Source organism: Peromyscus leucopus, chromosome 6 (genome assembly GCF_004664715.2).
Source record: "Peromyscus leucopus breed LL Stock chromosome 6, UCI_PerLeu_2.1, whole genome shotgun sequence".
Lineage (NCBI taxonomy): Eukaryota > Metazoa > Chordata > Mammalia > Rodentia > Cricetidae > Peromyscus > Peromyscus leucopus.
In genome coordinates, this window is record NC_051068.1 from 7,206,505 (window position 1) to 7,230,893 (window position 24,389).

The following is a 24,389-nucleotide window of genomic DNA, read 5'->3' on the forward strand; positions in this document are numbered from 1 at the left end:
CCTTGGAAGGCTGAGACAGGAAGATCCTGAGTTTGAGGCCAGCTTAGGCTATTTAGCTAGACCTTGTCTCAAAAAACAAAATGAGGTCTGGGAATGTGGCTCAGTTGGAAAAGTCTGGGAATGTGGCTCAGTTGGTAGCCACATTACATAGCATATAGGAGATCCCTGGCACTTTAAAAACCAGACATCCTAGCACTTAGGAGGTAGAGGCAGGAGGACCAGAAGTTCAAGGTTATCTTTTGCTACATGGTGAATTTGAGGTCAGCCTGAGCTACATGAGACCCTGTCTCAAAAGAACCCCCAAGTGATAAATAAATAAATGGGGGTTTGTGGCACAATAGACCAGAGCCTGGAGAAGTTAAAGGGGGAAACTGAGGAGCGGGTTGGTAGATGCTTGACTGAGTAGGCCATTGGTGAACTTCGTTTTGAGATGCAGCGCTGGAAGTCAAAATGCTGTAGGTATCATTGTAAGGGAGCTAAAGAAACAGGACTGCTAATGTGGACAGACAACTTCTCAGAGAAAAGAGGGCAGTGGGCCAGAAGAGAGAGAGCAAAGAACGTAAGCACAGAATGACTTGGGTGTGCAGCTTGAGAAAGCTTGTGACGGGTCACAGAAAAGATTGGTGTGAGTTGTGATCACAAAAGAAGAAAGAACAGACAGGACCTGGAAAGCAAATGAAGGGGTGGAGAGTTCACACGGGTGAGTTTATAGGAGCTGGTGGGCGGTGACCCTCAACCCTTTTCCACTGGGGCAGCTCCACCTTAGTCCTCTTTTGTCTTCCCAGTTCCTTGCCCCTGACTCTTTTCTTTGATCTTTGTAGTCCATGCTGGTCTGCAACTGGTGATTTTTTTGCCCTTGACTCCTACAGACTGGTGTTACAGTGTTGAATCACTAGGCCCAGCCAAGTTCTGCCTTTATCCCAAAGAAGGCAGTACACTTTCAGACTGCCCTCTTTGAAGCCACCCCGCCACACACACACACACACACACACACACACACACACACACACACACACACACACACTGTAGCTCATCCATCCATTTATCCACCCACCCACCCATCCATCCATCCATCCATCCACCCATCCATCCATCCACCCATCCAAACACCCATCCATCCATCCATGAATGAATCCATCCATCCGTCCATCCGTCCATCCATCCATCCATCCATCCATCCATCCACCCATCCATCCATCCATCCGTCCGTCCGTCCATCCATCAACCACCCACCCACCTATCTATCCATCCATGAATGTATCTATCCATCTGTCTGAGGGAAGACAGGAGATAGTTAATTCTTGAATAGGTAGATAGCTAGGGAAAGAGGCCTTGGACTGGATCATGCTGATCTCTGAATACTTTTCATTTAATCCAAGATGGCCTAATTCCCAGTTCTTGTCTGAAAGAATTCCTCTTTTGGCAGGGTTTATTCCTATTCTGGGCACAGGCTTTTTTCTCCTTGGGTATTTCAGAAGTCTGCCCCCCTCCCATCTGGTTCCTGCTATACTTAAAGTGACTGAACCAACAAAGTGCATCTTGCCCATCCAATTCAAGGTGAAAAAGGGGATCTGGCCTTGTTACACATTGTAAAAAAATAACATGTGAGGACTATGTTTGCTTCAATAAATCTTGGTTGTGTGCTATGGATTGCGACCACCTCATCTTGCTATTCTTTACCTGACCAAGAAAGGGACAGGAGAAAGGATTGCTAACAGGCAGCATTATCTATCTACCTACCTACCTATCTATCTATCTATCTATCTATCTATCTATCTATCTATCTATCTATCTGTCATCCATCTACCTATTATCTGTCTACCTGTCATTCATTCATCTATCTGTCATTTATCTACCTATCTACCTATCATCTATCTTTCTTTCTATCTATCTATCTATCTACCTATCTATCTATCTATCTATCTATCTATCTATCTATCGATCGATCGTCTATCTTCTATTTGTCTCATGTCAGCTGGCCATTTAAATTACGTTATTCTCCAAGGTTCTGTTTCATTTTATTTTGAGATAGGGTTCACTGTGTGTTCCAAACTTGTGTGTGAGCCTCCTGCCTCAGCACCCTGAATGCTTGTGTTAACATGGACACAGAGTCCCTTTTGTGGGTTCTTTGTATTGTATATAAAAGAATAAAAAATGAACCAGGAGAGAACTGGACCACGGTATATGGAGAGAGCAGCAGGAGGGCAACAAGCTGGAGCTCCCGGGGCTGCTGCGGTGAAGGAGATGGGAAGGGGAAGAAAGGCCGTTTTCTGAGTTGGAACTCAAGATGGGGCAGTTCCAGCAAGGGAGGTTTGTAGCTGTCCTGAGGACAGGGACGGATGGGTGGGTGGAGATGACACTCCATTCTTTCACCAGAGTGGGGTCTTTCAGAAGACTTTGATGCCTTCACATTCTCTTCCTGTCCTTGCTGTGTAAGGACAGGGTGCAAGGGGTTAAAACTGGGACCCCTGCCCACAGCCAGAAACACCCCTACGCCACCCTTCTCCCCTCCTTCTCTAGCCTACGATGGAGTCATAGAAGTTGAGTGCTAACAAAAACCAAAATTAAATCTGTACTTCAAGCTGATCATGGTAACACGTGCCTTAATCCCATCCCTTGGGAGGCAGATGTAGAGGCAGGGAGATCTCTATAAGTTCAAGATCAGCTTGTTGTGCGTAGCAAGTTCCAGGACAGCCAGGGCTGCATAGAGAAACCCTGTATCAACCCACTCTCTCCCTAAATCTGCACTTAAAAGTATACTTAGACACTACATCCTCAAAACAAACCTGCCCTGAATAATAACCCTAGTAAAAAGCCCACTCAAATCTTAAAAAGCATGGCCAGATTTTGATGCAGAAAAATCATTCTTTGGTCCAAGTATGTATTTTGCTATAATTGGTACAGAAGAGCAGAATATGGAGAGGGGAATTAAAAAGATTCTAGACAGAAAGAAATGACCACACTAGAAAAACTGAAGAACCACTGACATAGAACCCAGACCATCAGACTTGAGGAGTGAAGCAGGCCATGAGCTGCAGTGGAGTCTTGAGAGCAGCGAAATCATGTTGCAAGTTACTGAGTTACTCATGTGGCTGGAGCATCAGACAGCGGGCTCTCCCGAGCTCCCCTCCCTGGATCCAAGAATACTTTCAGCCTTATTAAGTTTCTACTTATTGGTGAAATTATTAAGGCCACTCCATGTAGTTAAAAGGAAGATTTATTTAGTGGGTAACTTACAAATGAAGGGATAGGTAGGTCGTGGGGTCTGGGGAAGGTGTATTGCAGTCCAGCGGTGTTCTCTGGAGTTCTGCTCAGTCAACCTCCACCGTCCAGGGTCCAGGAACAGAGAGAGCGCTGGCCCATCCAGATCTTGGGTCTCCAGGCGCCTCCCTTGGCCCCGCCTTGTAGGCATGACAGTTGTCAAAGCCTCAATGGGGGTTGTAACTTCCACATCAAAGCTGGAATGGCTACCCACTACATCATTGCTGTGATAAAACACTATGACCAAGTACAACTTGAGAAAGAAAAGATTTCGTTTCAGCATATACAGCTTGTGGTCCATCATCCAGGGAAGTAAGGTCAGGAACTCAAGGCAGGAACTGATGCAGCGGCCATGGAGGAAGGTGGCTACGGGCTTGCTCCTCTTCGCTTGATGAACCCACTTTCTTACCTCACCCAGGACCACTGCTCAGGATAGCACTGCCCCTAGTGAGCTGGGACCTCCCACATTAATCATCAATCAAGAAAATGGACCATAGGACACTCTGGTGGGGGAAGTTTTCTCAAATGATGTCACTTCTGAAATGATTCTAGTTTTTATCAAGGTAATATAAAAACTAGCCATCACACATATACAAAAGTTTCCTGGGCTGGGCGGTGGTGGCACATGCCTTTAATCTCAGCACTCAGGAGGCAGAGCCAGGAGGATCTCTGTGAGTTCGAGGCCAGCCTGGTCTACAGAGCAAGATCCAGGAAAGGCGCCAAAACTACGCAGAGAAACTCTGTCTCAAAAAAAAAAAAAAAATTCTGGTAGCAGTTTGTTTAGAACTTTTAGCCAACAGTTTTAGAACATGGTTGTGAGTCTTTTTGTTTTGCATTTTATTTTCCTTTGGAGACAGTCTCATGTAGCCCAGGTTGGCCTCAGACTGTGACGGATCCCCAGTCCCACCTCCCAAGTGCTGGAATTACACATGGCCACCACCAATCTTTTGACATTGCTAGTATTCTCATTTTATAGATAGGAGTTATGTCACAGAGAGGTTTAGTAACTGACTCATGCAGGACTGATAAGAGAGGAGCTGGGATTTTGACCCAGGCACAGTGAGTGGCTCTGGAGTTGACACTGTTGGCCTCTGTACACTGTCCTTGCGTCTTTCAGATGACTATATGTAAATATATGTATTAATTTATTACTGGCAATTTCTTGCATGTACACAATATATTTTGATCATACCTGTCCCAAACTCCCTTCCCACTCCCTTGAGGCACTTCCAACACGCCCCCTTCCCCGTCATGTCCTTTTTTTGTTATAAACTTCCTGAGTCTAGTTAGTTCTGCCTGTTGGGCTGATGGCTGATGGTGTGCAGATAATCATAGCTGCGGTGAGTTTGTGGGTACAGTGGCCACACCATGTCCTGAAGACAGCATTTCATAGCCCTGCTCCCTGTCCACAGCCCCTGTCCACAGCTCCTCCCTGTCCACAGCTCCTGTCCACAGCCCCTGTCCACAGCCCCTGTCCACAGCCCCTGTCCACAGCCCCTGTCCACAGCCCCTGACCACAGCTCCTGTCCACAGCCCCTGTCCACAGCTCCCTGTCCACAGCCCCTGTCCACAGCCCCTGTCCACAGCCCCTGTCCACAGCCCCTGACCACAGCTCCTGTCTACAGCTCCTGTCCACAGCTCCCTGTCCACAGCCCCTGTCCACAGCCCCTGTCCACAGCTCCTCCCTGTCCACAGCTCCTGTCCACAGCCCCTATCCACAGCCCCTGTCCACAGCTCCTGTCCACAGCTCCTGTCCACAGCCCCTGTCCACAGCTCCTGTCCACAGCCCCTATCCACAGCCCCTGACCACAGCTCCTGTCCACAGCTCCTGTTCACAGCCCCTGTCCACAGCTCCTGTCCACAGCTCCCTGTCCACAGCCCCTGTCCACAGCTCCTGTCCACAGCTCCTGTCCACAGCCCCTGTCCACAGCTCCTGTCCACAGTCCCTGTCCACAGCTCCTCCCTGTCCACAGCCCCTGTCCACAGCCCCTGTCCACAGCCCCTGTCCACAGCCCCTGTCCACAGCTCCTGTCCACAGCTCCTCCCTGTCCACAGCCCCTGTCCACAGCCCCTCCCTGTCCACAGCCCCTATCCACAGCCCCTGACCACAGCTCCTGTCCACAGCTCCTGTCCACAGCCCCTGTCCACAGCCCCTGTCCACAGCTCCTGTCCACAGCTCCTGTCCACAGCTCCTGTCCACAGCCCCTGTCCACAGCTCCTGTCCACAGCCCCTATCCACAGCCCCTGACCACAGCTCCTGTCCACAGCTCCTGTTCACAGCCCCTGTCCACAGCTCCTGTCCACAGCCCCTCCCTGTCCACAGCCCCTGTCCACAGCTCCTGTCCACAGCTCCTGTCCACAGCCCCTGTCCACAGCTCCTGTCCACAGTCCCTGTCCACAGCTCCTCCCTGTCCACAGCTCCCTGTCCACAGCCCCTGTCCACAGCCCCTGTCCACAGCCCCTGTCCACAGCTCCTGTCCACAGCTCCTCCCTGTCCACAGCCCCTGTCCACAGCCCCTCCCTGTCCACAGCCCCTGTCCACAGCCCCTCCCTGTCCACAGCCCCTGTCCACAGCCCCTCCCTGTCCACAGCCCCTGTCCACAGCCCCTCCCTGTCCACAGCTCCTGTCCACAGCCCCTGTCCACAGCCCCTGTCCACAGCCCCTCCCTGTCCACAGCCCCTGTCCACAGCCCCTGTCCACAGCTCCTGACCACAGCTCCTGTCCACAGCTCCTGTCCACAGCTCCTGTCCACAGTTCCTGTCCACAGCCCCTCCCTGTCCACAGCCCCTGTCCACAGCCCCTGTCCACAGCCCCTGTCCACAGCTCCTGTCCACAGCCCCTGTCCACAGCCCCTGTCCACAGCTCCTGTCCACAGCTCCCTGTCCACAGCTCCTGTCCACAGCCCCTGTCCACAGCCCTGTCCACAGCTCCTGTCCACAGCCCCTGTCCACAGCTCCTGTCCACAGCTCCTGTCCACAGCCCCTGTCCACAGCCGCTGTCCACAGCTCCTGTCCACAGCCCCTGTCCACAGCTCCTGTCCACAGCTCCCTGTCCACAGCCCCTGTCCACAGCTCCTGTCCACAGCTCCTGTCCACAGCCCCTCCCTGTCCACAGCCCCTGTCCACAGCCCCTCCCTGTCCACAGCCCCTGTCCACAGCTCCTGTCCACAGCTCCTGTCCACAGCCCCTGTCCACAGCCCCTGTCCACAGCTCCTGTCCACAGCTCCTGTCCACAGCCCCTGTCCACAGCCCCTGTCCACAGCTCCTGTCCACCACAGCTCCTGTCCACAGCCCTGTCCACAGCCCCTGTCCACAGCCCCTGTCCACAGCTCCTGTCCACAGCCCCTGTCCACAGCCCTGTCCACAGCTCCTGTCCACGCCCTGCCACAGCCCTCCTGTCCACAGCCCTGTCCACAGCTCCTGTCCACAGCCCCTGTCCACAGCCCCTGTCCACAGCCCCTGTCCACAGTCCACTCCTGTCCACAGCTCCTGTCCACAGCCCCTCCCTGTCCACCTCCTGTCCACAGCTCCCTGTCCACAGCTCCTGTCCACAGCCCCTGTCCACAGCCCTGTCCACAGCCCGTCCCGCTGTCCACAGCTCCTGTCCACAGCTCCCTGTCCACACCCTGCCACAGCCCTGTCCACAGTCCCTGTCCACAGCCCCTGTCCACAGCTCCTGTCCACAGCTCCTGTCCACAGCCCCTGTCCACAGCCCCTGTCCACAGCTCCTGTCCACAGCTCCTGACCACAGCTCATAAATGCTTTCTGCCCTCTCTTCTGTGATGCACCTTAAGCCTTTCTGGGGGATGGGGAGGTGCAGGGTGGGATCGGGCAGCATGACGGAGATGTTCCTTTAGGGCTGAGCACCAGGTTGAGGAGTTCCTGGCATGCCCCATCCCCTAGTGTCCCCTCCTCTTTGCTGCTCTGCCCTTTCTCCGGGTAGGTGTTTGATTAAGACTCCTGCCCCACCCTGTGAACTTGGCTGCAGCACTTTTCCTAGTTCAGTTCAGGCTGGATGCCCTGGCTGGATTTCACTCCTCAAGAGGAGCAAGTCTGTCACTCTGAGCTGTGGAAACCTTTGGGCCCAGGGGTGTCCAACCTTTTGACATGGTGACACGGCCCTATCATCTGTAAAGATTACGCTTGAGAACTACGCAATGGAGTTAAAAATCCCACACTAAAATCTCCTAACATTTTAAGTCCGTTTGGGATTCTGTGTTGGGCTGGATCTGAAGCTCCTGGCGGAGTCACATAGTGTGTGGAGCTCTCTCATCCGCTCCTAGTGCAGCACTGACTGACTGGGGTGGGTCTCCTCTGGTGGTCTTGATGGCTTTTCTCAGTTTAATTTTCTTTCTTTTGGAGGAGGGGTTTGAGACAGGATATTTTAATTTTCTTAAAGCTAGTTCTTTCTCTGTAGCTCAGGCTGGCCTGGAACTTACTGTGTAGCTCAGACTAGATTCAAACTCGTTGTAATCCTCTGGTTCCAACCTCTGAATGGCCCACATTTATTGTATAGCCCAGCCTGACCTCACACTCTTGGTGGTCTTCTGGCCTCAGCCTCTGACTACAGGCATGTACTATCTCATCCAGCTTCCTCTGTGACTTTGTTCGTTTGTTTTTTGTTTTGTTTTGGTTTTTTAGACAGGGTTTCTCTGTTTAGCCTTGGCTATTTGTCCTGGAACTCACTCTGTACACTAGGCTGGCCTTGAACTCAGGGATCCACCTGCCTCTGCCTCCCAAGTGCTGTGATTAAAGCTGTGTGCCACCACTGCCTGGCTTCCTCTATTACTTTTAGTTTCAGAAGACTGCCTCTTCCTTCCCCTCAAAGCTCTCCATACCCATAGAATTGTCCATAATTTCTACATTGAATTGACCACCAGAGATTGGTCCAGTTAAAAACTGAAGCAATTTATACACTAACAAGCAGAGTACCGTTTCTGATTGTGTCCTGTCGCTTGCTCTTTGGCCCTCAGACCTGGGGAGGGAGACACATTTTAGCCAGGATCGCAAATAGCACAGGCTATTTGAACATACTACTTAGCCAAGGATGACCTTGAGCTGTGAGACTCCTCCCTCCCTCCATCACTACTGGATTACAGATGGGCACCTCCACACCTGGTTTACATGTGCGGAGGACTGAACCCAGGACCTTGTACTTGATAGACAAACACTACCCTAACTGAGCTACATCCCCAGACCCAGTTTTCACTACAGGATAGCTGACTATTTTGTTGAGACAGGAACTCACGTATCCCAGGCTGGTCTTGACCTCGCTGTGTAGCTGAGCGTGACTTTGAACCCCTTCAGGAGCCCGCTCTACCCGCAAGGCTGGCGCTCTCACACCTGGTGTTAGGGTAACTACTTTCAGTAATTCCAACATCACAGTTCTTTAGAAGCTTTCGGGGTTCCTTCTCTGCCACCTACTTTCCCCTCTTGCCTCTTTTCCTTCACAGTCTCCGCTCAGAGCCACCCCGCCCCCTAGCCCCAGCCTCCGCTGTAAACAAAGGACACTGTCCGCCTTTCAGAGACTCAGCTAATGTGGTGAATGCAAAGTAAGAGGCAGAAGTGTTCTGAAGGCCTGGGGAAACTGAGTCACGCGGAGGAGGAGCATGTTGTGCTGACTCTAATCTCCGTGAATACACTGTCAGTGGACCCGACCAGACACACACACACACACACACAACACACACACACACACACACCGCTCCCTCCATGCTCAAATATTCATTTCCTCATTTATTTATTATTTATTTGTGTGCACATATGCTATGACAGGCATGTGGAGGTCAAAGGGCAGCTTGCAGGAATCAGTTCCTCGTTTTCATGTGGGTTCCAGGAATTGAACTGGGATTGTCAGACTCTTCAGCAAGCGCCATAACTACCTTGCTGGCCTTCCATTTATTTAATATGATGGATAGTAACAATTACTTTAAGTTTTCAGGAAATTGGACAGATTTCCAGACAAAATGTCAGCAAGTATAGAAATTGAATTATCTTATCAATATTCATTTCCCTGTTGCTTATAGCAAATGGATATTCCTAAAATGCTGTTTATTGTTAGCTCAGTTACCTCCTGCTCTTATTTCTCATGAGTACCGCTGGGGGATTTATGATGCAATGCTTTCCAGCATTTCCTGGGCAGACTGGGTAAACTGAGTCAAGTGATTGTGACTCAGCACACACTCCAGAGGGAGTTTGCTTGCCAAATAAACCATCTCATCTGTAAAGGCACCTCCCTGGGCTCAGTGACTCAGGAGCCTGGTGTTCAGAGGCGGAGGGGCAAGTGTGGACTATCGTGGCAATGGTGACTTGCTCATCGCTGGTGTCAGATCCTGGCTTTATGGTCTGCAGTAAAACACAGTACTGCCCACTGTGCCCCTTGCTGAAAGTCTTCTATTTATTTATTTGTGTTTCTGTGTGTATATGTGTGCATGTTGGGGGGAGGAGAGTATGGGGAAGGTGCATTCCAGAAGAGGGCATCTGATCACTCAGAATAAGGATTATGGGAATTTACACTATGCCCAGCTCATTAAAGTAAGTTCTGGAGTTTGAACTCTGGTCTTCATGATTGTGCCATACTCTTAACCTATGAACCATATTTCCAACCCCCTTTGCTAAGGATCTTGTAGAAGTGGAAAGAGAAGAATAAACCCCAAAAGGTCTTTGCTGGTGGGTGATTTGGGCTCTTCTCTAACTGTACTTTCTGTGTCTTTTTATTTGTTTGAGACAAGGTTTGACGGTATAGCTCAGGCTAACCAGCAACTCCGTGTGGCCCAGTCTGCATCTGCATATGCTCCAGGCTATTGTACCCCATCGGGCTGACGCCCCAGTCAGTGACAGCATGTCCACCAGCCCTCTCTCTCACCCGTCACCCCCATCTTGTCTCCGGTTCTGCCTCTCTCCCTAGCAGACACACTGCTCCTGTGTTTTCTCTTTCCCACCTTCTCCATCACATATTTGTTTATCATGGTGGCACCCAGGTCTGAAGATTGGGCAGGACTTTGGGTTCAATAAAGAGTTTTAAAAAGGACTGAAAATGTGCTGTCAGGGCTGTGGCTGTGGCTTGGTGGTAGAGCACTTGTCTAGCATTCTCAAGGCCCTGGGTTTGATCCCCAGCACTGCTAAAATAAGTGATAAAGTCTGAGAGCATTTGCAGAGACTCTATGTAAACACTGCTTTCAAAACAGGAGAGGGTGTGGGGTGGGTGTGGGGGGAGACAGGAGAGGGTGTGTGGGGGGAGACAGGAGAGGGTGTGGGGGTGGGGGTGGGGGAGAGACAGGAGAGGGTGTGTGGGGGGAGACAGGAGAGGGTGTGGGGGGGGGGTGGGGGGAGACAGGAGAGGGTGTGTGGGGGTGGGTATAGGGGGAGACAGGAGAGGGGGTGGGGGTGGGTATGGGAGGAGACAGGAGAGGGGGTGGGGTGGGGTGGGGGGGAGACAGGAGAGGGTGTGGGGGTGGGGGTGGGGGGAGACAGGAGAGGGTGTGGGGTGGGGGTGGGGGGAGACAGGAGAGGGTGTGGGGGTGGGTATGGGGGGGAGACAGGAGAGGGGGTGAGTGTGGGTGTGGGGGGAGACAGGAGAGGGTGTGGGGGTGGGTATGGGGGGAGACAGGAGAGGGTGTGGGGGTGAGTATGGGGGGAGACAGGAGAGGGTGTGGGGTGGGTGTGGGGGGAGACAGGAGAGGGTGTGGGGGTGGGTATGGGGGGGAGACAGGAGAGGGTATGGGGGGAGACAGGAGAGGGTGTGGGGGTGAGTATGGGGGGAGACAGGAGAGGGGGTGGGGGTGGGGGTGAGGGGGGGGAGACAGGAGAGGGTGTGGGGTGGGTGTGGGGGAGACAGGAGAGGGTGTGGGGTGGGGGTGGGGGGAGACAGGAGAGGGTATAGGGGGAGACAGGAGAGGGGTGGGGAAGGGAAAGAGAGAAAATGCTGTTAGCTCTAAGTCCCAAAGGTGAATAGTTTGCTGTCATGGTCTAAGTGTTCAGGACTCTCCAGTCCAGGAGCGGCTGCTTGTAAGAACTGCTGCCAGGCAGTTAGCGGGGTAAATCAAAACAGCGAAGTGACCCGGGTTGCTGGCCCGCGCCTTCAATCCCAGCACTCGGGCGGCAAAAGCAGGCGGATCTACCTGGCTTACCAAAGCAAGTTTCAGAACCTCCAGGGCCGCATAGTGAGATCGCTGTCCCTCTTGCTCCCCATTCCCGGCTCTCATTAGCTCTCAAAACAAAAACATCCAACCCCAAATGTGGAGTTGGTGAGTATCCCCGCGGGCGTCAGTCTGGTGCCACAGTCAACAGTGTCCCTCTTTCTTCCCCTCAACCTGCAGAGTAACCTGATCCACTCCCTGGGGCTGAGCCACCACCTGATCGCGCTCAATTTCATCATAGTTTCTTTTGGGAAGAAAAGCGCAAGGTCCTCCCCGAAAGTGAAGGTGACCGACACTGACTTTGATGGGGTGGAAGTCAGAGTGTTTGAAGCCTCTCCAAAACCCGACGAGCAACTGCGGCGGAGCGTGGTCTATATCCACGGGGGAGGCTGGGCCTTGGCGAGTGCAAGTAAGTGCCTGTCCCCTTCGGGTGGGTCGGCGGCTTGGCTCCAGGAGCGAGCGAGCGAGCGAGCGCAGTGACCACTGTTTACAGGATGGGACTGTTCTCCTGGACCATCCTGGTTTCCCCTGTCGCTCTGGCCACGTCCGCAGCGCCTCTTTTCATTTATAGGGTTATGGTGTAGAAAGGTTTTGCTTATTGATCCTTCCCTTCTCCTTCCTGTCTTTGCGCTCTTTTCTTCTGTCTCCCTCCGTCCCTCCCTTCTTCTCTCCCTCCTGCCCTTCCTGTGTGCATCATAGCTCCACCGCTGAGCCCCAGCCCCAGCCCCAGCCCTTGGTTTACTTTTTAGTGCCTGCAGGTTGCTCTGTGAATATTTCCTGAGCTAGCACCTTAGCTCAGGTGCAGATGTTGTCTAGCATGCGCGAACTCCTTGGTTTGAGTCCCAGAAGCACTTGGTTTGGTCCTCAGCACTACATAAACCCGATGTGCTGTCACACAGTTGTAATCTCAGTACTGAGGGGTCAGAGGCAGGAGAATCTGGTTCTTCAAAGTCTTCCTCGGTTGTATAGTAAGTGTGAGGTCAGCCTAGGCTAGGGACCCTGTCTCTAAAAATAAATAAAAATCCTGTGACCTAAATCATAGACATATTGTGATCCATTATACTAGCTTTCTGTGTCAAAATAAGGTAAACTTTCATTGGGCCAGAATATGAGGTAATTATCTGTAACTCTTATCAACTTTATTTCGAAGGCTTTTTTGGAATAGAGCGGATGTTGCTTAATACCCATTAATTCATCAACATCAGCTTATGAAACCAAAGATTAAAATACCAAAAGTATGCAACCATTAAAAAAAAAACAGCATTGCCAAGTTCAGGGGTATTTCCTGTGGAGATGGACGTCTCTCATGGACAGAGCAGGCCAGAAGAAGGGTGCCTAGCACAGCCTGTCTTAGAAGATCAGGGCTTCTGCCTCTGGTGACCTCCTTCCTCATCCTCAGGCCAGGGCTTTGGGGATTCTCTGTACTGAAAAAGGAGTGATAGGCTGGTGAGATGGCCCAGCAGACACAAATGCTGGCCACCAAGCCTGGTGACCGAGTTCCATCCGTGGGACCGACATGGTAAAGAGAGAACTGACTCCCAGAGGTTGTCCTCTGACCTCTGCATGTGCATCATGGCACATGTGCACCCCCCACACAGACACACACAAATGAAAGTGTAATTTTAACAAAATAGGAGGAAAAGCAATTCAAACTTGGCCTCTTCCTTTATTATATTATTGTCTCAATTTTTATTGCAGAAAATATGAGAATGTACAACTTAGTTTCACAGCTCCATCATTTGTTCTGTTCCTCACTGGTTGGTTCCCGATCTCAGCACATGCTCACTCAGTGTGTAAGCTTGTCCAATACTGTGACTTTTAGTGCAGATACTCACAGCTGTGCGGTCCTGGACCGTGGGTCACTGTATCGGTTCCTTTATCGTTACTATGACAAAACACCGAACAAGAAGCGACTTAAGGAAAGAAGGAAGGGCTTGCTACAGCTCACATTCTGAGGGCACAGTCCATCGAGGCAGGAAGGCCCTGGGCAGGAACAAGAGTGGACTGTTCCATTGCATCAACAGTTAGTCGTTTCTTTCAGTCCAGGAGCTTGGGCCCGTGGAATAATGCCACCACAGACAGGATGGGGCTTCCTTCCCCAGTTAAAAAGTCTAGAAATTTGTCGCAGACATGCTCAGAGGTAATTCTACATCCTGTCACGCTGACAGCCATTGTTAACTGTTACAGTTACTCTCGTGTGTGCTAGAGACCAAGATCCAAAAATGAGTAAAATAGGGTGTCTGCCTTAGAAAGATGGAGTCGGTGGCAATGGGCACTGGTCAGGTGACGTCATGTCCGAGACAGGAGGTATGGATGGCAGAAGCGTGTGGTCACGAGAGTCAGTCTGGCCATTGCTCCTTGATTTTGGCTGGTGTACCAAAGGGAGAGCTGGGGGCTGGGGAGTGTGCAGGTGAGCATGCTCTCCTTAGCCTTCTGGTTCTCAGGAAGGAAGTCCCTAAGGAAGGGAGTACTAGGTGCTGTGCTGAGACAGTAAGTCTTTTTTGTTGTTTACTTGTTTTTTTGAGACAGGGTCTCGTGTACTCTAGGCTAGCTTCCCTATGTGGCCGAGAATGACCTTAAACTTCCGCCTCTCTTGCCTTCACCCCTAAGTGCAGGGAGTACAGGTGTGTGCCTCCCCCACCCAGGTATGTGTGTGGGGGGATGGGGGTGGCAGGGTCAAACCAAGGCTCCATGTGTGCTAGGGAGGTGCTCTACCAACTGAGCCACATCCCTGTCTGATGAGATTTAAAATACTGAAAGAACAACAAAAGGAGTCAATTCTTACCCCTTTAAATTACTTTTGCTTCTGAGGACATTTCAGTCCCCTTTCTAGGAAATGCTAAAACCACCTAAAATTCCACTTCTTTTGTGTTGGCTTAAAGAGACTACCTTATTCTTCACGTTTCTGGTTTTCCTGAATCACAGCAAATGAGGATGTTAAAAGTGCAAAATCTTGTAATTCAAAGAAGGAAACTGCTAATTTGCTGTGATTACTGTGAAAGGGTGTATTTGAAGAGCTTCAGAATCAGAATTCATGTGGTGTATTTCATATAGTCTGTTTTGAAATAAATGCTTAATAAGTTAAAAACATATTTGAAACTAACCTTATACTGATTTCCTATTATAGTAATTACATTTTTATCAGAAAATAGATTTAATTTTTGCAATTGAATGTTTCTATTTGCTTACCTTTCATTCTTTCTTTCCCTCACTTTCTAATCCTTCCCATTTCTTCCCTCCTCCCTCCGTCCTCCCTTCCCTCCTCCCTCTCTCCTTCCTCCCTCCTCCCTTCCCTCCTCCCTCTCTCCTTCCTCCCTCCTCCCTTCCCTCCTCCTTCCTCTCTCCTTCCTCCCTCCTCCCTTCCCTCCTCCTTCCTCCCTCCTTCTTCCCCCTTCTCCCTTCTTCTCTTTTGGTTTTTTGACATCATGTAGCCCTGGGTAACCTCCATGCTAGCCTTGAACTCCTGGGGTCCTCCTGCCTCTGCCTCTCAGATACCTGGCTCCCGTGCATTTTTCAGTGTTTGCTGCTGTTTTCTCTTAGTCTAAAAACAGTCTGTACTGAGAGACATGTAAGCGTGGACAGCCTGCACGGCCACTTGTGGAGTGACCTTTCTTTTCTCTTAGAGATCAGTTACTATGACCAGCTGTGCACCGCGATGGCCGAGGAGCTGAACGCTGTCATCGTTTCCATCGAGTGAGTAGTTACAGCAGTCACAGTCCTATTAAGATTTCATCCATCCATGTCTGTGTGGGGGTGTGTGCACTTGAGTGCTGGTGCCCGCAGAAGCCAGGAGAGTGTGTCAGGTCCCCTGGAGCTGGAGTTCCTGGTGTTTGTGAGCTGCCCAGTGTGTGTGCTGGATACGAAACTCCGGGCCTTTGAGGAGCACCACGCACTCTTAACTGCTGAGCCGACTCTCCACTCTCCAATAGTCAGACTGTTTCTGAAGAAGAAATTCTAAGTAACCTGGTGATTAAAATACAGTGTCGCATGCTGGGATTACAGATGTGTGTCACTTTGTCTGTCTTACTAATAGTTTTGAACTGGGTTTAATAACACATGGAGTTACTTTATGTTAACTGTTTATGCATTTGCTCTTTGTCTCTGCCATGGTGGTGGTGGGGAGGACTCTACCCAGTACTTCCCATATGCTTAGGCACCTTCCTACTGAGCTGTATTCCCAGGCATCTTTTTATGTAGTTTTACAAACTTTTGGAAAAGAGGTTAACTAGAACTAGCAACCTGTAAGTTTGATAGTAACTTTTTAAATCTAAACACAGTTGGGATTTTAAAGAGAATCTTGTTTGTAACCAGCACTGTTTTCTTTGAGTAAGGCTCTGTACCCCTGGGAGCTAACACTGTGCTCCACAAATCTTAGCCATGTAGACCTTGGGGTAGAATCGTCTCTCCTGGCTCTTCTATAGGCTGTTTTCTTGAGCAGCTATGAAGTACCTGAATAGTTTGACAGCTGTTGCCATGGTAACGACACATGCATCTCTGTCTCACACCAGCATTTTCTCAATGCATTCAGTCCCTTGTCTCCTCACTTAATCTTCCTTCAGGTTGCCCCTTCCTTGACAGCCCCGTGGAGAACTCCAGCCACTTTCCTCTGCTTTATTATGTCTCTGAAGCCATCTTCCATGTTTGACCTATTCCATGTTTGCAATAGGAATTAATGCATGATGTTCATTGCTGAATCAGTTGTGCTAAAAAAAAAAAAAATTCCAGCATAAACAGGGAATTCAGTTATTGACTGTATGATGGGTTCATGAAGAGTCTAAATTTCTCATATAAATCACCCAGGGAAATATGCCATGGTGGTTTATTATGTAATCCTAGCATTTGGCTAGAGACAGGAGAGTTGCTATGAGTTCAAGGCCAGTCCAGGCTATGAAATCATTTCTAGGCCAATCTGGGCTGTACAGTAAGGCCCTTTGTCTTTAAAAAAACAAAAAACAAAACAAAACAAAAAAAAAAAAGCAACGGGGTTGGGAAGCTGGCCCAGTAGATAAAGTGTTTTATGTGCAAACATGAGGACCTGTTTCATATCCCAGCACCCACAACAGCAGCAAAACAAAACAAAAAACCCAGGGGTGGAGTGTGTGCTAACATTCCAGCACTGAGGAGGAGACAGAAGGTTCGCTAATCAGCCAGTGTTAACCTCTGGTCTCCTCATACCATCCATATTCACAGGAGCATGAACCAGCACACACATCTCTCTCTCTCTCTCTCTCTCTCTCTCTCTCTCTCTCTCTCTCTCTCTCTCTCTCTCTCTCTCTCACACACACACACACACACACACACACACACACACACACACACACGAGGAGAACTGAATCATCTCCCAGGGTCAGATGGCTAAGTAGACACATAGGCCGTGTGTGGGATGCTGACTCCAGATGTGAAGCTGCAGAGGACCCACGCCTTACTGATTACCAAGGCAGGAGTGGAGGAAGTTGCCAAGTGACCAGACAGTGAAGACACCATCTCTTATGTGACCCGGGCTCACCCGACTCTCCCTGCCCCCTGCCGTCTTCCCAGTCATGGCTCACCTCTCTCTTGCCCGCTGCAGACCTGAGTCTATGCGAAGAGCTGCTCTCCTGAGGCACCAGGCAGCTCCACCCTGTGAACAGAAACCTGGGACCACACAGTGGGACTGAGGAGGCTGCCACCTCAGATTTAGCTGCAGTTGCTTTGTACATCTCTGAGGCTTTTCTGAACCTGCAGCCAGGCCTTCCAGATCCCTGAGACTCCTGGTGAAGTTCAACAATGCAGGAATCATCCAGTACACTGTGTCTTCAGGCCTGGGCCACTGGCCAGGGGCTAGGAGAACACTGAAGGAGCCAGGTCCTTAGAGCCTGGCCCTAGGATGTGGTATTGAAGAAGCCTAAGGGGCCCTTCAGTAGTGTCGGCTACCTAGAGTTACTCAAAGGCCTAGGGAAGGAAGGAAGGAAGGAAGTCGGGCTTGCTTCACTTGGCACCGTGAGGATCTCGTTCTCTGCAGGATCTTCTCACTTGCCCTCAGGACTTCAATATCAACAATGGGCAGCATGCCCGAGCTCTTCCCCCATGCCCTTCTCTGCCTCGAAGCCTCCTGACTCCAGTGACGTGGGCGTTACTTTTGAGTCTAGGCTTATCGTAGAACACAGAAGGGTAGATAAGACGTAGTCAAGATCAACTTTAGAAAGTTAAACCTGAGACGCAGTTGCTTTCTTCTTACTTTCCAGTGTAGCTGAGTCTACATAAAGGGCATCCAGACGTTCATCCACGTCGCTGGGGGCGACGATGGCACAGTGCAGGGGCACCTTCGGGAAACTCACAGAAGCGCATAAGCAGAATGGGTTAGGAATCCTTCTGGGAGCAGAAAACGAGCCCTTCCCCTGGGTCCAGCACCCTGTGTAAGGTTGGGGGTGAACACGAAGTAGGTTCATGCTGACACAGACCTGTCCAGTTTAGACAACTGGAATAAAAGGGCTTCTGATGCTCTGGAAGGTCTGCCCAACCTGTGGCCCTTGGGTTAGTTAGGACTGTAGTCCGATATATTTATAGGTGACGACATCACGTCACAGCTCCTCCTCCATCATGTTGGACACCCCCTCCTAAAGCGCTGAGCAAGCCTGCAGGAGGAATGCCGTAGTCACGTGACGGAAGGACAGCGTACACCTGGAATCCGAGCACACTTACTGTAGACAGACATAGTGAGAGAAGGTGCTTAGGGCCAGGCTGGCCACAGAAGCCTGGTATCCTGTGCCTCAGTGAACGATGGCCAGCATCCTGGACCTTGTGCTCTCCCTGAGAGGAACGTCCAGAAGTCTGACAGAGCTCACTCCTTTCCTTTTAGTCCATGAATATTGGTTTAGCGTCTCTCTTGGGCCAATTGCAGTGTTAAGGCCTGGTGCTAGAGCAGGGTAAGAGTTAATGCCACATCACAGTCTAAAAAAGAAACCTCGACCCAATAATTTAAGTGTGATGGATGAGTGGGGAGAAGTAGGTAGTGAGCAGTGATTGAGGCACCTGGGGCAAGACTGTACTGTTTGAAGGGTCAGCAAAGGCACCTTTAAGAAAGTGATATTTGATGCTGCACGCCTTTAATCCCAGCACTCGAGAGGCAGAGGCAGGCGGATCTCTGTCAGTTCAAGGCCAGCCTGGTCTACAGATTCAGTTCCAGGACAGGCTCCAAAGCTACACAGAGAAACCCTGTCTCAAAAAAAAAAAAAATAAATAAAATAAAATAAAAAAGAAGAAGGTGACATTTGGGGCTGGTGGTGTAGCTCAGCCAGCTTGCACGGAGCCCAGCTCTGCTCCCCATGGTGGTACACACCTGTGATCCCGGCACTGGAGAGTTGGAAGCAGAAGGATCAGAAGTTCATTCTTGTCTACACAGTGTGTCTGAGGTCAGCCTAGGTTATATAAGACCCTGGCTTCAAGAAACCAAAGAACAAAACAAACAAACTTAAAAAAAAAATGATGCCAGAACAGAGCCCCTTAAGGACAAATGGGACCTAGCTAGACACAATGCCATGGTTATGGAGGTCTTCGTGACGGGATGAGAGGGCTTTTGCAGAGAGGGTGAGAGAAGGATGTTAAGGACCCGGGTCCCATCAAGGAAAAGAAGAATGAGGGGGGGGGATCCGGTGAGTCTCCAGCAACGTGGTGGATGCTGGGTTCTCCCAGAGCCTCCCTTTCCCTGGCACAGAGACTGCGCAGCAGCTGGCCCTTATCTTCACCATCAGTCCCGGGGCTGGGGAGTGGAATCATGGCTTTTCTTCGTGTGGACTGTGCTTTGGTGAAGAGTGTGCCTCTGGAAGCTGGTAGGCAAGGCCTGGGGCAGCCTGGAACTGGAACCACCTCGTGTGATATAAGCACCAAAGGTTGGGATTCCTACAAATACATTGTCTGTACTGGTCGGCAGGGGCAGGGGACCTGCTTGATGGCTGACTTACATAAAGGCCTCTCATTTTAAAACGTGAGTAAAGCCAGGACCTACTTCTTATTGCCTTCTGTGACACTGTGCAGTTCTCACATATCAGTTGTACATTATGTATCTGGTAAATGAAAAGGTGTCTTGTGTCTAATTTACATGGTTGTATTCTTATTTATAAAACCCAGGACCATCTGATTTTACATTTATAAAGTAGGATATTTTCAACACACTGCCTTTTAACCTCTGTTTTGTTTAGTTGAACATAATACGAAGACCATAAGATATAAGGGACGAGAGAGATTCATACCTTTCTTTCAAAGAAGCAGTATGAGAAAATTTCGTTAGTTGGTGTTCTCTACATGAACAGGTGGATAGAATGGATATGTACATATGTGTGTGTATAAATGTAAAGAGGATTTATTAGAGTGGCTTATAGGCTGTGATTTGAGTAGGCCAATAGTGGCCGTCTCAAACAAAGTTAGCCATCACAATAACAAAGCATAGTGTGATGGCTATTCTTGGTTGTCAATTCACATAGGATGTTGGATAAACTAAATTCTTCAAGGGATTTATAATGCCATCCTTTTTTGATGTGGAAAACTTTCAAGTTTTTGCTTTTAATTCAATTTTTGTACATTTATGCACTGTCTTATAAAGCGGCCTTAAACCACATCACATTCACCTGGTGTCAGGCGAGGAACTTGAAGCTTTGCAGAGCTGTAGGTTCCTGTTGCAAATGTGGTCACACAGGATGCTGATGGTCACCAGGGTAAAGGTACTGAAGATGTCAGGCCCTTGTTTTTACGTCATAAAGTTTTGGGCTCCAGATCCAAAAGCACAGTGCTTTAATGGGCCGGCGCATGGTGCCCATGTGCTTCAGTAGCTTTGGGTATACACGACCTGAAAACCACACGGTAACCTCTGTGGTGATAAACTGTGGACCTTAGTAAACTTGCCTGAGGATCAGAGGACAGAGCCAGCCACTAGATTAGACATAGAGGGCAGGCAGTGGTGGCACACACTTTAATCCCAGCACTTGAGATCTCATGCCTTTGATGGGAAGCACACACACCTTTAATCCGAGGAAGTAATACGCCAGGGCAGAGAAAGGTATATAAGGCGTGAGGAAACAGGAACTCACTCTTTAGGCTGAGGATTTCGTAGAGGTAAGAACTAGTGGCTGCTGTTCTGCTTCTCTGATCTTTCAGCTTTCACCCTGATTTCTGGCTCTGGGTTTTTAATTAAAAGACCATCTAGATTCAGACAACAACCTCACTCTCAAGTATTCCTTTCTTTGTTCTCTTCCTCGTGGAAGCCATGGAGAGATAGAATGCTCTATGTGTGAGGCCCCCAATCCCACCCCCTACACACACACACACACACACACACACACACACACAACAGCACAGATGGGAAGCTCAGCTCAGACAGCATCACAAACTTTAATTCTAGAGAGAAAAGACCCCGTGGCTGCTTCTAGAAAAGAGCTCGATTGGTTTTCTTTGCTGGAGCTAAGTAACAAATCACTCTTTTCAAACATTAGTTAGTGTATGTTGTCTCTGATCACTTCTTAAATCAAAACCCAAAGGGGAAAGAATGCCCAGGCCTTTGTCTTACACGTTCGATCCTTTAGAATTTTAGGTGGCAGGGAGTGGTTCAGAGAGACAGCTCATTTGGTCCAGTGTTTACTTTGCAAGAACAGAGGCCTAAGATCCATCCCCAGAACACACTTAGACATGAAAAAAGCCAGATGTGCTGTTGGTGGTGCAAATTTCTAATTCCCGTTCAAGGGAGCTGGAGAAATAGATCCCCCGGCTCACTAGCCTGCCAGCCGTGGCTACTGGGTGAGTACCAGGCCAGTGAGAAGCTGTCTCAAAAGCAAAGTGGGTGGCATCTTGAGGAATGCCAGCCAAGATTGACCCTAGCCTCTACATACATATGCACACATATACTTGTCCAGGACACACATGTACACACACACAGCTCTGTGTTGCATCCATAGTCAACCTACGCCTGGCCAATTGCTTCACGCTAAGCCTGTGGCTCCCTCCTTAGCTTCTGGAACCACACCAAGAGAGGCAGCTAGAAGCACATGGTTCCCTGGATTGCCTGGGCTCCTTCAGTACTGGTGGCTGATGCTCAGTGCCTGAGTATCTTGGTTAAGGGTAAGGGTGAGGTTCCCCCACCCCACGCCCAGCAGGGGAAGGCAGTTGAGATAAGCACCTGGAACTGGAGTCTCTCAACCTTTACAGATATGTCTCATGAAGACATTTCCTTCTCCCAGTCTTGGGGACCAAACTTAGGACCTAACATTCTAGGCAAGTGTTCTACCACTGAGCCGCTTGCGAGCCCTGTGACGTCTTAAGCCGGGACCAGCACTTTGGGAGGTTCACGTTGTTTGAAGACTTCACTTCTGGGCCCTGGCACTCGATCTCTAAGATTTTGGTGGAGCTTCCAGTATCTACCTAATCTTTCGAACCCAAACCCTGGGTGTATTTGTGTTTGTGGGTGCACGTGCACACGCACATGTGTCAAAGGGCAGCCTCAGTGCCCTTCCTCGGGAGCTGTCCTCCTCCTCCTGAGACCAGGTCTGGCACTGGCCTAGAACTCACCAAGTAGGCTACGCTGGCTGGCTGGCCAGGAAGCCCAAGGAATCTACCAGTCTCTGCCCTTCCCACACTTGGGTTAGAAGCACCCCACCATGCCTGGCTTGTGACGTGGGTTCTGAGGATCAAAACCAGGCCCTCCTTGTACATTCACAGCAAGTGCCTTTCCCTCTGAGCTCTCTGCCTTCCCCCACCTTTGTGAGACAGGATCCCATTCTGTAGCCAAGGTTGGCCTGTAGCTCACCATCTAGACCAAGCTGGCCTCATCCCCACGGCAGTCTTCTTGTCTCAGCCACCAAAGTGCTGGCGTCACAGATAGGAGCCTCCATACCTGCTTTATTGAATGCTGTGCTTATCCAGTCAGTGAAGCCTTTGCTCTCATCTCCACCCCCCCCCATTCAGCCCCCCACTAAAGGATTGGTGGTCAGGATGGTGCGAATGCTTCTTGTTCTCGAGGCAAATGCTGAAAGCAGAAACAGCAGGCTTCTGTCTCCGACGTTCCTACGTGAACCACACTTCAAGAAGGAGAGGGCAAACAGCTGCTGATCCTCAGTCACCTTTTCCTCCTCCTCCCACAAAAAGCAGGCTTTCACGTGGCCAAAGCTGGCTTTGAACTTGCGATGCACTTAAGGATGATCTTGTACTTTGATGCCCCTGCCCTGACTTCTGAGGCGCTGGGTTTATAGGCATGTCCCACCATGCCTGGGTTCATGCGGTGCTGGGGATGGAACCCCGGGCTTCCTGTATGGTAGGCAAGCACTCTACCAACCCAAGTTCTGTCCCAGACTCCACTGTATGTTCCTTTAATAAAAAAGAATGTTGTTAAAGAAATACATGGATTGTTCCTCTGGGGTCCTGTCTATCCAATGCAGGGCACGAGCTGGATGTAATTATTTAATTTATTTTGGATTCCCCCTACTGAAGATATAGGTTCTCCAGACTTGGAGGGTGATAAGCCTTTTAAGGTTCCCAAGATGAAGTTACTGAATTTTTCTTGGGAGAGGGGAAAGTTGGGGCTGGGTAGCTGGAAAGGCTGTGAACCCTCTCTCTGTTGACTGAGTCAACAGGAAGATGATTTCATTCTATCACACAACCTCTCACCTACCTGGAACGACCCGAGGCAAACATTGCTCCTGCAGACAGCAGGGCACAAGGCTTCCTTCCAGCTTAGGCTGCTCTGAGGACAATGCTTGTTCCGGCCTCTGGCCACTAGTGATCGTCCAGATCATCAGTCTTTCGGCACTGCCTCCTCTCCTGGTGTCTGTAATAAATATTCAAGTACGTGTTGGGTCTGGAGGTGGAGTGCTGGCCGTTAGCACCAGTTAGACCATGTCTGTAATTCTGGCACTGAGGCAGGAGGATCGGGCAGTCCAGGTCATCCTCAGCTGCATAGGTTGAAGCCAGTCTGGCCTACATGAGACCTTGCCTCAGCAAAGCAAACAAAGCATGAGCTCACAGGGCCAGTGCTCCATAGAACTCTGACGTATTCTGAACCCTTCTCTTCTCGAGAAATTTGAGGTGTCTGGGTTACAGTTAGTTGTCAAACCTTGGCTCCAAGAAAGGAGAGGGACTCAGAAAATGACTGAAAGAAATGGTCTTTAAATGCAGTCTTTTTTTTTTTTTTTTTTTTTTTCGGTTTTTGAGACAGGGTTTCTCTGTGTAGCTTTGCGCTTTTCCTGGAACTCACTTGGTAGCCCAGGCTGGCCTCAAACTCACAGAGATCCGCCTGGCTCTGCCTCCCAAGTGCTGGGATTAAAGGCGTGCGCCACCACCGCCCGAAAGAAATGGTCTTTAAAATGAAAGGCAGGGGACTTTTGATGGCGGAATGAGGGGGAAGGCTCTTGGGGATGGAGAGGGGCCCTGCTGTGGAAACAAGAGGCAGCCTGAGAATGGGGGGAGCATGTGATGGGGTTCTGGTGTTTCTGGCCTGGCGCAATACTGGGGTTTCTTGGGGATTTTTCCTCTAAGATAGATGCAGGGTTTCTGCACACAGCACTGGAATTGGAATTTGGGGGCAGGGCTCACACCTCAGAGTTTTTGAAAAACAGAATTAGGTGAAGTGCAGGCAGAATTTAGAAGGAAAGTGTGTGTGTGTGTGTGTGTGTGTGTGTGTGTGTGTGTGTGTGTGTGTGAGAGAGAGAGAGAGAGAGAGAGAGAGAGAGAGAGAGAGAGAGAGAGAGAGAGAGAGAGAGAGATGTTCGGGCTTTTGTTTATTTGTGTTTTGAGACACTGTCCTCATACATAGCTCTGGCTGACCTGTACTCGTTTTGGAGCTCGGCTGGTTTTGGCATTACTCCTCCTGAGTCTCCTTGGTACTGGAATTACATATGTGTGCAGATAACCACAGTGCTGGAGTTACATGTGTGCAGAGTACCACATCTGGTGAGGAAGATAATATGTTTTATTGGGTAAGGATTTTTGTTTGTTTATGACATGCAGCTCATGATGGTAGCTAAGGGTGAC

The 24,389-nt window shown here is 50.0% G+C and overlaps 1 protein-coding gene across 1 annotated transcript in view; it reads left to right on the forward strand.

The window, feature by feature from the left end:
- The window catches only part of Nceh1 (neutral cholesterol ester hydrolase 1), a 69,534-nt gene that overhangs the window by 34,978 nt on the left and 10,167 nt on the right, over nucleotides 1-24,389 (forward strand). The window contains exons 2-3 of the mRNA XM_028875809.2: nucleotides 11,580-11,808; nucleotides 15,023-15,092. Coding sequence (XP_028731642.1) covers nucleotides 11,580-11,808; nucleotides 15,023-15,092 — 299 coding nt within the window. The remainder of the gene's footprint in view (nucleotides 1-11,579; nucleotides 11,809-15,022; nucleotides 15,093-24,389) is intronic.